Genomic DNA, 14,873 nt, shown 5'->3' on the forward strand with positions numbered 1-14,873 from the left:
AAGATGGCATCAGATGGTATTAACAGAAGACCTATACAATGGACTAAATTGCCCTTTTATTACAGATTTCACATCATGATTCCTTGGAATTCCTAACACAGGATTAAAAAAATACACAAGCAAAACCAAACAGGAATTTCACCTTGTTGCTGGCAGTTGCTATGACTCAGAGAAATTTATCTGGAATTTGAACACACCAAATTTTTTACGGGAGACATTACTCTGATAGAACATACAAAGAGTTTGAAAGGAACATGCTAAACATGCTTTAGATGTTTCTGGGTCTGCCATGACAGCTAAGGAAACCCAACTGCATAGCTTCAAAATAAATAAATAAAACCTCTCAAATAAATCAATTACTTTAAGAGAAAAGCCACAAGTTTAAAAGTAATTTGGTTCAGGATACAGAGAGTCCTAAAAGTTCTATCACTTATCTTCAAGCCCTACCAGCCATATATTCAAGTTACCTAAACATTTGGGAAACATGAGGCCACACAGGGAAAATTTTCAAGTATTCAAAAGCATGTGATTTTAAAAAGTAATTTGCTAGCTATAACTAGAGGTAATGGTAATGATTATGAAAATATCTGAAGCTTTTAAAATACTGTTCTCACTAAGATTTACAGGAAGCTTTGAGTATTCCCTTCTATTTCACTGCAGGCAATACACCCTGGGTAGGATGGCTCTGTGTTTGAGTCACCTTGTGTTCTGCCTTCTACTGAAGCTGCTCATTTAATCAATCCTGAGGGTTTTGAGGACAATGTACCATAAAATGTTAATACTGATACAGAGTATTTTCCTCTGTCATTTGTTGATGACTTCTGGATCGAAGATTGACCATGAAATAAGTTTTTTTGATTTTAGTAGAACAATGGCAGATTTAGCCTATGAGGCCTCATTCTGAAAATACATTTTTGATGTCAGTCCCATGCTTTTTTAGAACATTTTCACTTTTACAATTAAATGCTTTTCTTAACTTTGACAGAAATGTAAAGATCTTTATAGCCAACATCCTTTGCCCACGATGTTCTGCACACAGCTTTGCTTATGCAGTATTTTGCTGAGCCACAGTTTGCCAAAATGAGATTACTACTTGTAGAGAACTTGGGACATTTGAAAAGCTTTGCATTCCAAGTTCTTAAATCTCATATAAAATGTCTGCAAACCCAAATAAAATCAAATGAAATATAATCCTCCCACCTTCCCCTGGGCAAAGGAGGTGAGGGGGGCCAGGAGGGAACCAGGAAGAAACAAACCTAGGAACCATTATCTCTAGTTAAGCACAGGCAGAATTTAGATTTTACAAAATGCCAAATCAAAATAAAGTAAAAAAAGCTCCCTGAAAAGCAAGACAGAACTTTTTTTACATCATCCACTGTAGACAGAAAAATAAGTGCCTACATGAAAAGTTTGTGCTCTCTTTTCAGCCACTCTGGATAGGAACAAATTCCTAGCTTTGAAGCTATGGTAGAATCTCCCCCCTTTTTGCCCTACCAGTGGTCTAAAACTCCAGCTATGTAAGTGGTTATAAAAGCTTGTTATATTTTCTGTGAGCTTTTATTTTCTTCTTCCTGACTTGTTTGTTACATTTGGAGTGTGTGTAAAGATGGTTTAGACCCTCAGAGACCAGTCTACTGCTCAATGGTTCAGTGTACCTGAACATGTCTGGCAGCAAAGATAATTAAATTGTAATAGTGGCTTTAAAATTTGTCTTAAGAAAGTAAGTACAGGTTTTGTGGATAAAAATCATTGAATCTTTTGTGAAGCCCTCAAACGTCTCTGTGACTAGATGCTTTCTATGCTCACAGCAAGAAGAAATGATCCTAATTTCACATTTCTTACTATTTTACTGCTACTCCACCCATTTGCAATTTATCCTTTCATTGCCTGCAGTACCCCCATTCACTGCTGGTGAAAGGTTGTGTTTATGGATGGTTTACATCCCTCTAATCTCTATGGCATTCATGGAATGTTACCTCCTGCCACAGTACCTCTCACTAAGACAGCACTTCCATTGGAGAGGTGCACAGTACAAGAAGGTCAGAGGAGAGACTTCAGAGCCATTTCTATTTAACTGTCATTGTAAACTGTTACAATGATTAAAGTTTCTGATCTGCACCACAGTCCCTCCCAACACTACTGTAGCATCACCTATGACTTCCCAATGGAATATACTAAGAGAACCTTACTCTGTCCTGAGCGTTGTGTGGACAATAATTAAAAATCAAAACTCCATGACAACTGCTGAACAGATCCTGCAGAGAATTATGGGTGAACAAGAGCTGAGGATATGTGAACTGAAACATTAGTTCTCACAGCACTGAGAAGCCTTAATTTTTATAAAAAACTTGTAATTCTTTTGTACAATAGCAGATGCACAAACAGGATGCAGTTCTTGTACTCAAACTATCTATGTACAAACAACTGGCATATATGCATAGACTCAAAGGGTTGTTTTCACTTTATTTAACAACATAAGCAATTTTCCAAAAGTGCATAAACTGAGGTTTCCTCTGCAAACTGCTTAAAAAGAACATTATGCAGAAAAGCCAGGAAGTAGGAACAGTACTTGGGGAAATGTAGGAAGCATGGAAATTACTAAGGGGAACACAAATTTCAGACAAACAAACAGATGAGCAGAAGGAAACTATAAAAGTCTGTGCCAGTGAAGGGAGAGACTTTTCAGACAACTCAAGTGCCAGATGACTGAGACTGGGGATGTGTGGCAGAATTACACTTAATTTTTCAAGCCTTCTAAATGGAAAATTTCTTAGACTCTATTATATCCACTGCTCTCTTTGTAATTATTAGACTTACTTCTACCACTAATAATGTGCATAAATCTACTGTTTGTCATGTTCATAAAGCACTTAATAAAAATTCCTCTGAAGGAAGGAAATCGCACTGCTTGGAAATCCACTAACTTTGAGAGAGAAGGAAAAAAGAAGCTATTCTTAGCATATACACATCAGTCCTAGTCCTCTGACATATCAGCAGTGGTTCAACTAGAGGTGACATGAGAGTAAATGCATATGGCACCTGCTTGGAAAGGTATTTGAATAAACACAGATGTGCCCTGACAGCTACTTGAAACCTAAATACTTTCCAAGCTTGAAATCCCAGTGGTGGCCAATCTGTCAATAGCCAACATTACTGTGTATCTAGAAAGGCATTCACCTACCACCAAGTAAGGGTCATATTTGGATCAGATGCTATTAGACACTCTGAGCTGGTGATTCAGTACAACAAGATCCCACACAAAAAGTGAAAAAAGTTTAGACATAAATGAGAGAGGATTTTAATTTTCACTTAAATATAACAGCCTTAGCTGGAATCTGGTCTGAAGGCTGTAACAGGGCAAGATATTGGTTTTACATCCTATCCAAACGGCAAGCAATTGGTATATCTGGGACTGCAAAAAAACCAGCATAAGAAAACAATGTTTTATTTAATGTTTTGAAAACATCACCTATTGCCTTCAGTATTTAATGTAAAAATTAGCTACCTATCATAATGTGTCAATGGAAACAAAACAGATAAAGTGCACAGTGAAGTGCAAATCTATACATAAAAAACACTACTCATTCCTTACCTGATCTTCTTCTCCACCCCCTTCTTCATCGTATTTCAGAATGTTGTCCCTCACATCATCTTCGGGATCAATCAAGAGCTGCTTTGCCTGACGCTCTTTATCACGGCGTTTCATCCATACCACGAACATTAAAACTAAAACTGTAATATAAAAATAGAAGAAACAAAGCCATGTCTTAATTTTGAAACAAGGCCATGAACAATTGTACAAATTTAACACCAAGATTTAAATTAAAAAAAAAAAAAAAAGCCAACAAAGTTGGATTTGACTGTTCTGGATGAGGTGTAGGTTTTTTAAATGAAAAATTTGACAGGAGACAGCTTAAGCAAGAGATGTTTAAACTCAGGCCTCCATAGGCAATTTGATTTGGAATCAATCACATATTCAAGGTTGTAAGTCACAAATCCATTCCAGATCTGCAAAATAAACTTGTCAAGAAAAGAATTAAGAAAGACTATGCTTCATAAACCACTAGATTCAGAAAGGAATCTCTCCTTCAATAAGGCTCTGTTAATTTAATAGCCAACATTTTAAAAGTATCTTGTATCAAGAAAACAATTATACTGTGTGCCTGTGTACAGTCCTGGGCTTAGTCAGGCTCAAATATTATTTTTTTTAAAATTACTCCTTTCCATAATTTTCTATGTTCTAGACTGGTGCATAGTATACTATGAACAGGCTAATCCCTTCCTTGTGTTCCACCACAACTGGAAATCACTTAACTATAATGTGGAGGAGAGTTAGCATATAATTTACTACAAAGGACAGACACTTAGTCATGATGTTTAGTCATTCCCCTTATTGAATGCACTTGATACAAAATAAAATACTAGCACAGTTTTATGCAGTACTTAAACATACACATCTTCGTTCCTGCATAGCTGCCTTTCTCTCAGGCCTTATGTGAAGGGCTGTGATGTATTACATTCCAAAATCATCCAACAGCCTACTTTCATTAAACTGAACCACAACAGTAGTCACACCAGAGCATTCCTTAAAATCACTGTTACTTACTGTGGGTGCCGTCAAATCCACACAATACCAAGCAGCACAAAAGAGACTGGATGTCTGGGGACTAACAGCACCCTCAACTTGGTCACTTCACTGATGTAACATTACGCCCACGGGTATAAATGGAAAATCTCTTTCACAAATCCACTGTGGGGTTTGACTGTCATGCAAGTGCTAGTTACACTGTCTCACAGACTGCAAATTCTGTACTACGAGAAAGTTTTCAAACTTGTTCAAAACACCGAACCACGCAGCAACAACTCCTGGACCTGAGACCTTAATAGCTCCCCTGTCTTTGTCAAGCTACCTGAGACTAAAACATAAGACTGTACTTGCAAAACAAGAATAAAGGAGTTAGGATTAAGAAAGGCATCTACTCACTGAGCAAGATGATGATACAAAGCAGAATCGCAATGATGGCACCAGTGCCCAGCCCTGCCCCAACAATACGGTCAACGTCAGTGCAGTCTCCGTTTAAGTCACACTGGCAAACTTTCACTTTCAGCAAGGACGTGCTAGATGCATGTGGATTTCCAGAATCTGTAATTACTATGGGCACATCATAGATACCGGCCTCCAGGAACCTGATTCTTAGGGAGAGCTGGGCGTGATCACCTGTGTGTGAAAATAAGGCACTTATTAAAAAGTAATGTACTGGTCACATGGGTTTAAAATCGTATTGGCAAAAATGGCTCATCTTTGAGCTCTGCCTTAACTTCTTGCTCAAACCACTACGTGACACTTATGTTCACAGTAATTCAGAAGTCTGTTACTCTCTTTTCTTTCTTAAAATTTCTTGTTCTTTGGGGAACTTACACTAAGATGCTTTCCTGTTCTTATTAACAAAATCAGTGTGTCTTGTGAAATAAAAAGTAAACCGAAGTCAAATACAGGAAGACATAGTTTTTTAAAAAATTATTAAGATTTCTATAATGTTAATTACCACTAATTCGAACAATGGTCCAATTCCTCTTAATACTAGCAGGTGTGTCAGGCAGCTCAAAAGCAAAAGGGCCTGCATTTGGATCTATGTCAGGGTCTACAGCAGTGATGTTAATAGCATTAGGCTGTAGTGTTTCACAAGTGGTGGCTTCTTTTGGATGCACTTGGGGGGCATTATCGTTGATGTCCAGCAGGTATATCTGAAGTGTGCCAGTTCCGCTCATTGGGGGTATTCCTTAAAGAAAAGAAAATAATATGAAACCTGTTTCCATTTGCAAAGTTACTTAAATAAAGCTATACCGACACTTTTCAATTACCATGTACATGTTTACCTAAGTTTTGGGATTCTGTCTCTACAAAACCAATCTAACACTGTCACTGCTCCTCATAACATACTAATTCTTATGTAGTCTGTTCTCAGAGAAATGGTTCTACTCAGCAAAATGCAGCAAATAACTGCAGATCTGCACATCAGGGACTCAACCCCTTCATTGATCAGACAGTTAATCTCCAGAGATGGTCTACATCAAAGGTTTCAAAGAAGAAGGTGCAAAATTCTGATAGTTTGTCCTCTGGATAAATTATTTTGTAACTTTGAAGACTTATGATCACCCTTTACCACAAGTGTGCTATTTAAATTCCTTCTAATACTGACTTTTAGGATGCTACTTCTAAACATCCTTCTTATCCATAACAAATGTGTGATGCTTCCATAAACCTTGCTGAAGTCATACATTTATGTGAAGATTTGGCACTGAATTTCTTAGTATAATTAATAATGGTTCTCATTCTACCTCCTATAATCTTCCAGTTCCATTTATGTTTCTTCTCCAAAACAGAGCCAAACTATGGAAGCAGCTGATCTAGCTTCCAGTTCACAAAATTTTACCATTTGTCTCCTCTCCAAGGCAAATAGTCCCAGTGTTTCAGTTCTCCCTCTAATGCGAGAATGTTCCTAACTGCGTCTGTCCATATTTCTGGTATCAGCTACGAACAGTACAGCATTCCAGCTGAAAACAAAGGACTCATTTCTCAGCAGTGTCAACTGTCATTAACAAACTGACAATGAAAAGATACTTTTCCCTCTGCACTGCTGCAGCTTGAATGTGGCAAAATATAAAACCCCTCCACCAACATGTTACTCCCACAAAATCCACTCATGCTGTGCATTCACTCAATGTACCACACTCTCATGCAGGTTTTTTTCAATTTTCTGTAAACTCAACTAAAGTAGCTAAGCCAGTGCCTTTCTACAAACTCAGAGAATTATTTTTCAGACCATTCCCAAGTAGCTGGGAAATATACAAAGTCTGATAGAATAGAGACTTCCACCTGGATGTATTCTAAGTATATGCTTTTTTCTGCCCCAGTAAAATTGAAAGGCATTCAAGCACACAAAAGAAAGCTTTTGGAAAAAACCCATACAATATTGATAAATACCATTATCGGAAGCAAGAAACGTTGCATTATACATATTGTTTTGCACATATATCGACTCTCTGTCCAAAACAGCTGTAGTAGTTATTTGTCCATTAACAGGGTCAATTTTCAGCCAGTTTGCAGGATCTGAAACTTTTGAGTACCTGTGTATTTAATCATAAATTGTGTTATTTATTTGCTGACATAAATATTGACAACAAAGACAGCATTAGTATTTTAATTTGCATTCTGAACACATTTTTGGAATTTGGAGACAGTATTTCACAAATTTCCATTTATCAAGTCATATGACTAAAATTCTTGAAAATACATATTAAAATCAGTCCTGCATTTAGATTCTTGAAGCCCCTTGCCATGTAAATTATCATGTAACAGGAGGATCTAAAATTACCATAAACTACATAACATTAATACCCAGACTCAGTTAAAATATTCATTAAGGATCCTTCTTGGTTTTCCTATACCTACAGAGCTGTTCATACTAACTTTCATCCAGCGCGAAGAGCCGGAGCGAGGTAAAAATGGATAAAGAGTGTTATAGTCACACTAACTCATGCTGTTCTAGTACTTCCAATATCACTTAATTTTCAGAGTTTTACTGCATGCTTCTCATCTTAATTTGAAAGAGGAATGTCTTTCAAAACCCTCCCCTTCTATCTGATAAATTTGCCCTTTGACATTAATCAAGTGCAAGCTATCTTAGTATCTGACACTAAGTCCTCATGATGTCATGTCTGTAACAGTTACGTCCAGAAATGAGCAAAATATCACAATGAAGAGAAAGTAAAATTCTAATAATCTTGATTTTGAAAGGAAAGACAGAAAGTAAGTTCTGGAATCTCTTCTACATGAGCTAAAAAAAATATTGGATAAGCTGAGTTCTGACCCAAGGCAAGTCACTGCCACAGCTTCGCAGTTAATGACCATGTTTTATACAAGGTATGAAAAAGCATGCTTTAAGATTTCCATGTCTTCTTCTCTTGTCCCATTTAGCAAAGTTTTATTCAAATTATGATCATAGTTATCAGTAGAAAAAGATAGACAACAGCAGCACTTTGCGCTGATGGAGAATAAATCTAAAGAAAACCCTTCAGATTTGATCAACAATCTGATGTGGTTTTGCTGCCATGCTGAAATTACTGATGAATTTAAATTACAAATTATCTTAGTTCACACAAGCATGTGTCTGCTCTGACTGAATATGTTGGGGTGTAACATCAACACAGATGCACAACTGCATTCTACCTTGATGAAATGGGGCTTAGGATGAGAACGTGATCCAGCTTACACATCTATGAATGCTGGTCAGGCCACCTTCTCTACAGGCAAAAATCCCTCTAGAGAGAGTTGCACAAAAGCCACAGGATGTATTGGCACAACTACATGCCACGGTAAATGCAGTCATTTCACGTCATCTTTTTTGCTCTCCACCCATCCCAGAACACAGATATTGCATTTCAGTTGTTAAATAACTGCAAAATATTTATACAGACCTTAGAGATGTTTGCTGCATGTAACGATCTGGGTCCTGAGCAGTGAAAGTTGTCAACATGCTACCAGCAAGTAGCCCTTCTTCTTGACGCACAAGCTTAGGGTTTGGAACAAAATAGGGGCTCTCATTCACATCAATAACCGTAATGGACACAGTTGCTGTTGACTGAGGAGGATGCTGAATCCCCTTAGCCAAAGGCACTTGATTTTCCGCAGCTACAGTAAGTACAAACAACCTGTTGGTCTCGAAGTCAATTGGCTGGGAAGAGCAAAGAGAGAAGCGTTATTGTTTACTAACAGTAGCAATGGACACACAACATTTTTGATTTCATGCACATTTTTAAATTGTACAGTTACTTGTACTGCTTTTCTCAAAAATATGAGCACAGGGTCTAAAGAGAGCAGAATAAATGCATCACCTCAACAGGAGACCATGGGCTTGGGTTTTGCTTAGCAGCAGTTTTCAAGTCAGAACAGTTAGAAACCTTGTCATTCTTGGATTTAACTTATTCTGGTACTGCCATTACAGGTAAATGAGGGAACAAATAGTTTAATTACAAAATGATGTAAAAATCCCCAGCTTTGTGCCAGGCATTCACATGTGGCTCCTGAAGAGCTCTCCTGGGGAGAGAAAGCTGCCTCTTTCTGTTAGGAGGATGAAAGTTTCCTTCAAACGACTTCATGACCACACCTAGCCCCACAGATCTGATATTCTCATGACCTTAACGATTCACTGGAAAGACTCTTGGTAATTCCAGCTACCCCTACTTCTGGTATACATATGGCTCCCATATTGCCAGTGCAGACAACCTTTAGTTTTGAGACTTCCTCATTGAGCCAGAAGTCCAATTTAAGGAGGAGTAAAAACAATTTCAGGCTAGAGTTCCTCTGTCATGCTGCACAGGAGTGAGGCATTCTTGGAGACCTGATTCACCTTAGTACCGTGCACTGTGCTACTCACAAAGATTCTAGACTGGAAGAAACCCTGTACCTTACAGGGACAGTTGGCATGTGACAGTATGAAGTCAGTGACAAGAGACAATCCAATCTTCATTACAGGTTGACAGATCAACTCACTGCAATGCCGATAAAAACTGTAGGCAGGCTTCCAACTCTTCCCATGTCTATGTGCTTAAAGGAGTGCTAAAAAGCACAGACACTCACATAATTCTTGACGAAAGACTGCACTATAACAATTAATACCTCTGGGGAAGAGCAGTTATAAAACAGAGAGAGTTCTTAAAAAAACCCTAGTGTGAATTACCATTATAGTTGTACAAAAGCTGTATCTTTCTGTCACCTAGATACTAAGAATATTAAAAATAAACAAAAAACAAGGAGGAAAAGAATGAAGAGAAGAGAAGAGAAGAGAAGAGAAGAGAAGAGAAGAGAAGAGAAGAGAAGAGAAGAGAAGAGAAGAGAAGAGAAGAGAAGAGAAGAGAAGAGAAGAGAAGAGAAGAGAAGAGAAGAGAAGAGAAGAGAAGAGAAGAGAAGAGAAGAGAAGAGAAGAGAAGAGAAGAGAAGAGAAGAGAAGAGAAAAGAGAAAAGAGAAAAGAGAAGAGAAGAGAAGAGAATGTTTTAGTTTCCAGATGGGAATACTGGCCTCTCACATTTGACTTCATAATGCATCGGCCAAAACCAGAGCAGGCCAAATCAGAGATGAGACACTTATTGGAAGGCCATGAGAAAAGGTTGCTACTGCTTGGTAGTTTAATTATAGAACCACATTGTTATTATCACTTGAAATAAGCCACCCCTCAACACAGAGCTGTGTTGGCTAGGGAACGAAGATAGACAGGTTATTCCATAAAAGGTATTTAAATGATGTTTTAAAAATAGCCACTCTTTAGATGTCTCTTGTAGAAGTAGCCTCCCACCCATCACTTTTTCCTCCCTGACTGTGCTTTGACTGCCTATATCTGTCCCTTAATGGGAACATCTTGACATAAAATGTGCAGACAAAAAGCATGACTACTAACGGAGGCCACGAGGTAGGACACTGTTCCTTTAGACTAGCAAAAAATGCTAAGCAAATGCTTTTTCACAGACTAATTTCTAACTTCTTGCAAATAAAGCTCCAAAATCCATCATTTTCAATAACCTAGCCTGATTTTTAAAACTGATAAGCTGGAATATTACAGACAGTGTAAGCAAGGTAACACTCAAAGAAACAGATTGCAAAGTTCCACAAGACAGACAGTGCCAATCCATTTTCTTTCCAGATTCATGCTGGCCTCAGGAATTCACATTTCCCCCCTTCAATGTTCTCCCACTTATTCCATCTCTGCTTAATTCTCTGAAACATGAGCATCTCTTACCTTTACAACAGTCACCAGCCCATCGTTGCTGTTGGGATCAGTGAGGATGGTGAACCGGCCTGTCGGGTCTCCTCCAGTCATTCGGTACATTGCATTCCACGCAGGAGTGTGGGGCTGATCTTTATCTGTTACCGTCAGATTTGCTACGATCACATCTACCCTGTTTTCTGGCACTTCCCCATAGAACTGTAAAAGATAAGAAAACATTTTACCTTGTCTGGAGAAGCATGAGAAAGTTTCTCATACTGAATATTCATCAAAGTGGGGGAGCGCATCTCTCTTCACTGGAGCTCTGACAATTTACCTAACGAAGTTTACCTGAGGCCACCCAGAGAACCGATGGCTTGATTCCCTTGCCAGCTTTTGCCTTTTGACCAAAGCAGAATACTGTATCTAAGTGATATATACTCTGCACATATTTCAATTCTGCCTGCCAGCGTAGTATTTAATAAGCAATAAATATTTACTGTCTGTGAATATAATGAGAAAAGTGGAGAATGGCTATAAATATATGCATCCTTCAGTAACTCCCATCCTGTACTTACAGTCATGGCAGTGAACTCTGGAGGATTGTCATTGACATCTGTCACAGCGATGACAGCAGTTGCTGTGTTTGAAAGACCATATGTTGGGTTTCCTTCCATGTCCGTAGCTTGAATTATTAATGTATATTGTTGTACTTTCTAAAACACAAGATGACAACATAAGTTTTAGACAAAACTAACATTACCATAGAACAGCAGGTGTTCCCAAAATTGTACTTTGTTAAGCAATAGAACCTATCATACTGTTTATTCCAGTTAACATCACCCAAAACAACAGGAACAAAGTTTGTGCCACAGGAATACAGGTTGCATCTAGGTATACTGAACTACTCTTTGACTTTTTTCACATATCGCCAAGAAAAGGACAGGCTGACTGCTTCCTACTCTCAAAAATCAAACCATTTTATACAGTTAATACTATGATCACAGGTTTAACAACGCTTTTCAAATGGTGAAAAAAGAACCAGAGTGCAGTTTATACTAGAACAGTGTAAGTCCTCAAAAGCATTTGAGAGCACTGAGCCAAGGTAGGTTTCTCGGCCAAACGGCCACAACTGCCAAGGTTTTGTTTCAGCCAAGCCCAAGTATAAAACCACTGCTGCAACTTACTTGAGATCTCTATGGAAACCAAAAGATGTCAAAGCTAACAGAGGGCACTGGGAAAAAGGGGGAGGGAAGCACCAAACAGGCTATTTCCATAAATGTTAAACACCCTGGCCGAATATGGTGGCAGTGGCCCCCCTCTCTCCCCCTGTGCACGCCACCGCTAACGGTCCTCAAGCCAGGCACTCGCTCCCTGCTCACAGCTGGAGCAGGGCCAGGGTCCCTCAAGCACCAGAAATGCCTGGCAGAGACCTGACCTCAGACTGGGTAGATGTTTAAAGCAACATGGACAAGGTTTTATTAAAAAAAAAAAAAAAAAAAAATCAGAAAGATGTTTTCTGTGTAGAGTTGCTGAAAAATCTATTTTAACTCACTGCATGCAATTATTGTCCATGCTCCTTCATTTACCAGTTCATCTTCCTCCCTTTGAGAGAAGTGTTATCATTCAGTTTTTCCCAAAAGAAAACACACCAACATAAGGAGCTGCTATTACTTTGAAATATCACTTTCATGAATGGTTCACTAACACTGGCAAAAACCTTCAGGTAAAATAAAAATACTTCAAGAAAAGCATTTTTTTTTCCAATTTGGTACTTTATTTTCTCCCACTGTCTAAAGAGTTGGATATATGACTGCCCTTTGCAGGACAGTTCAAGAATCACACATTTACAAAAAGAAACTACAGGTACTGATACAAAAAATAAGCAAGGGCAATACCACTGATAATATCTAACTTTCTTTTTGGCCAGACAGTATGACAGACGTGAGAGATTTAATGGTTACGCACACTTCCAAGCAGCAAATATGAGTCACTGAACAGAAAGTTAGTTTTAAAATAAGCTGTATGAATCTTTATCTCCCACTGAAGATAATTTTTGCTCATGCCCTCTTTCACGAATAAACCTTTACACGACACCCCCAATGTGTATTGCTATATATGTACCCCACGGTTCTTTAAAACAGCAAGACTAGCATCATGTATACAGAAATGCAGTATATATGTTTAATAATGCATAAATATGTATATGAATTCTGGTTTGCAAAATATACTTGCAAACTGACCTTCAAAAGGCTTAAATAAACATCCTAAAGGTCTCCTTCATGACACCAACAAGAGAAGCAGTCATGAGGGAATCAAAAAAATACTTTTACTACTTTCATCCAGGAAAAGAAACATATTTTACTTATGGTGAAGCAATAAAATCTAAACCAGTATTGAAGCAAATCTCACTGCCATATGATTCCACGTTATTGAAACAGCAGGTGCTTCTGATTCATCTGGGTCTTAACACATTGATCCCAAGAAGCAAATTTCATTATGGAAACCCTACTATTATTACACGGAGACTCAACTTCCCTACAGTCTTCTTACATAATTCCAACAGAAGCAGCGTACTATAAACTTTCCCCACAAAGTGGCCCAAAAGACAGCACATATGTGATTTTGGTTGCTTGGTTGTTTTTTTCCCTTCTTCCCAGCACTCCCATAAAGAAAATCAACTGCTGAGAATGAAATTTCAGAAATCAACACGCACACAACTTTGCAAGCATGGGGAAACTGGGGGAGGTGGGACTCCTCTTTTTACTGTGGGTTGAGAAGCAGCCAGGAATAAGCTGGGGAGCATGTGTCAGCAGTCTGCACAGACACTTAGCAGCAACACATCCAAAAATGAACTGGCAGCTTCAAGAAAGAACACAGACCTCATCAGTTCACATCTTTCCACTTCGACACAGGCCAAATAAAAGAGCACTTCACTGAATTAACCTCACGTGAGGTAGGAATGTCAGTGTGTAAATTTGAGTACCCTCCCTGACTTCTTCAGCACCTCCAGCAGTAAGGCAGATGTTTTAACGCTGAAGTGAATTCCACAGAAACAGCGGAAGAAATAAGAATAGTTGGATCTCATAAAACAGCACCTTTTGAGATAACAAGTGAAAGATTTCTTCTGCCTTAAGCTGAGTTCCCTTACCTAAGCTACTCTCCTCCTGTGCATGTTAGCACAGATAATGCATTTTGAATGTTAATCTAAAATACTAGCAGATGAGAAATGCTATCAGAGGAACCACTCTTATTTTTTTAATACCTACAACACTTACGGTCCCATAAATAATGTGTCACATTATTTAAGAATTTAAAATTGTGTCTAGTATTTTATGACCTTAATTAGAGCTTTACAAAGAGAGATAAGACTTAGGAGAAAAGGGCGGAATGGCAGAAGCGGGTAGACCAGCTGGGATTCGTGGACAACAGGACACTCCCTGGCCCACTGTCAGCAATCTGCTCAATTCAGATGTGGCTTTCTAGACTCCCAGTCATTTTAATTTAATTGACTTCCACAAAATGACTCAGGAAATGGAGGAAGCAAAGCAATGGCTTGGGAAGGAAACCCATTTTATCTCATATTAGTCTAATTTAATATTTGAATGATTTAACATTAATCATTACTATTCAACATGATTGAGAAATGTTTATATATACTAATTTGGGTATCAGCGGAGTGATCCATCAGGAAAACCAATGGCAAGTGACAAGGCTTCTCCAACTGTTAATGTGAGGGTCTAAGCTCCACAGGCAGCTGGTTTCTTCCAAGTTAAATCCCTCCAGTACAGCTAGTCACTAAGTGATAAAACTCAAGAATTATCGCTGTGTCCTTCTGAAAGTTCACCTGTCAAAGATGACCAGGGGATTTTAAAAACAAGGGCAAAGCTGCCCATCATTTTTTTAATTTAATAAGACAACACTGTAAAGTTCAGGGTTTTCCCTTCCTCAAATCCCTTCTCTTCAAAACCAAGTTAAATAGCATGAATGTTAATAAAACCTCAAAAAATTAATTGCAATATCTAACAGCCTGTTTAGCTTTTCAAATCTACTGATTACCCCTTTCAAACTGAAATGCATCAGAATATTAATAGCCAACCCAGAACATCAGA

General features: G+C 38.3%; 1 protein-coding gene across 4 annotated transcripts in view; it reads right to left on the reverse strand.

Annotated features, from left to right (window-relative positions):
- The window catches only part of CDH2 (cadherin 2), a 118,859-nt gene that overhangs the window by 16,141 nt on the left and 87,845 nt on the right, over nt 1-14,873 (reverse strand). For all 4 annotated transcript variants that reach the window (XM_051774881.1, XM_051774889.1, XM_051774897.1 and 1 more), the window contains exons 8-14: nt 11,340-11,477; nt 10,795-10,980; nt 8,479-8,735; nt 6,986-7,128; nt 5,547-5,780; nt 4,985-5,218; nt 3,593-3,732 (exon numbers count right to left, since the gene is read on the reverse strand). In XM_051774881.1, coding sequence (XP_051630841.1) covers nt 3,593-3,732; nt 4,985-5,218; nt 5,547-5,780; nt 6,986-7,128; nt 8,479-8,735; nt 10,795-10,980; nt 11,340-11,477 — 1,332 coding nt within the window. The remainder of the gene's footprint in view (nt 1-3,592; nt 3,733-4,984; nt 5,219-5,546; nt 5,781-6,985; nt 7,129-8,478; nt 8,736-10,794; nt 10,981-11,339; nt 11,478-14,873) is intronic.

Source organism: Manacus candei, unplaced genomic scaffold (assembly GCF_025592945.1).
Source record: "Manacus candei isolate 608988 ecotype Guabito, Panama unplaced genomic scaffold, ASM2559294v1 h1tg000008l, whole genome shotgun sequence".
NCBI lineage: Eukaryota > Metazoa > Chordata > Aves > Passeriformes > Pipridae > Manacus > Manacus candei.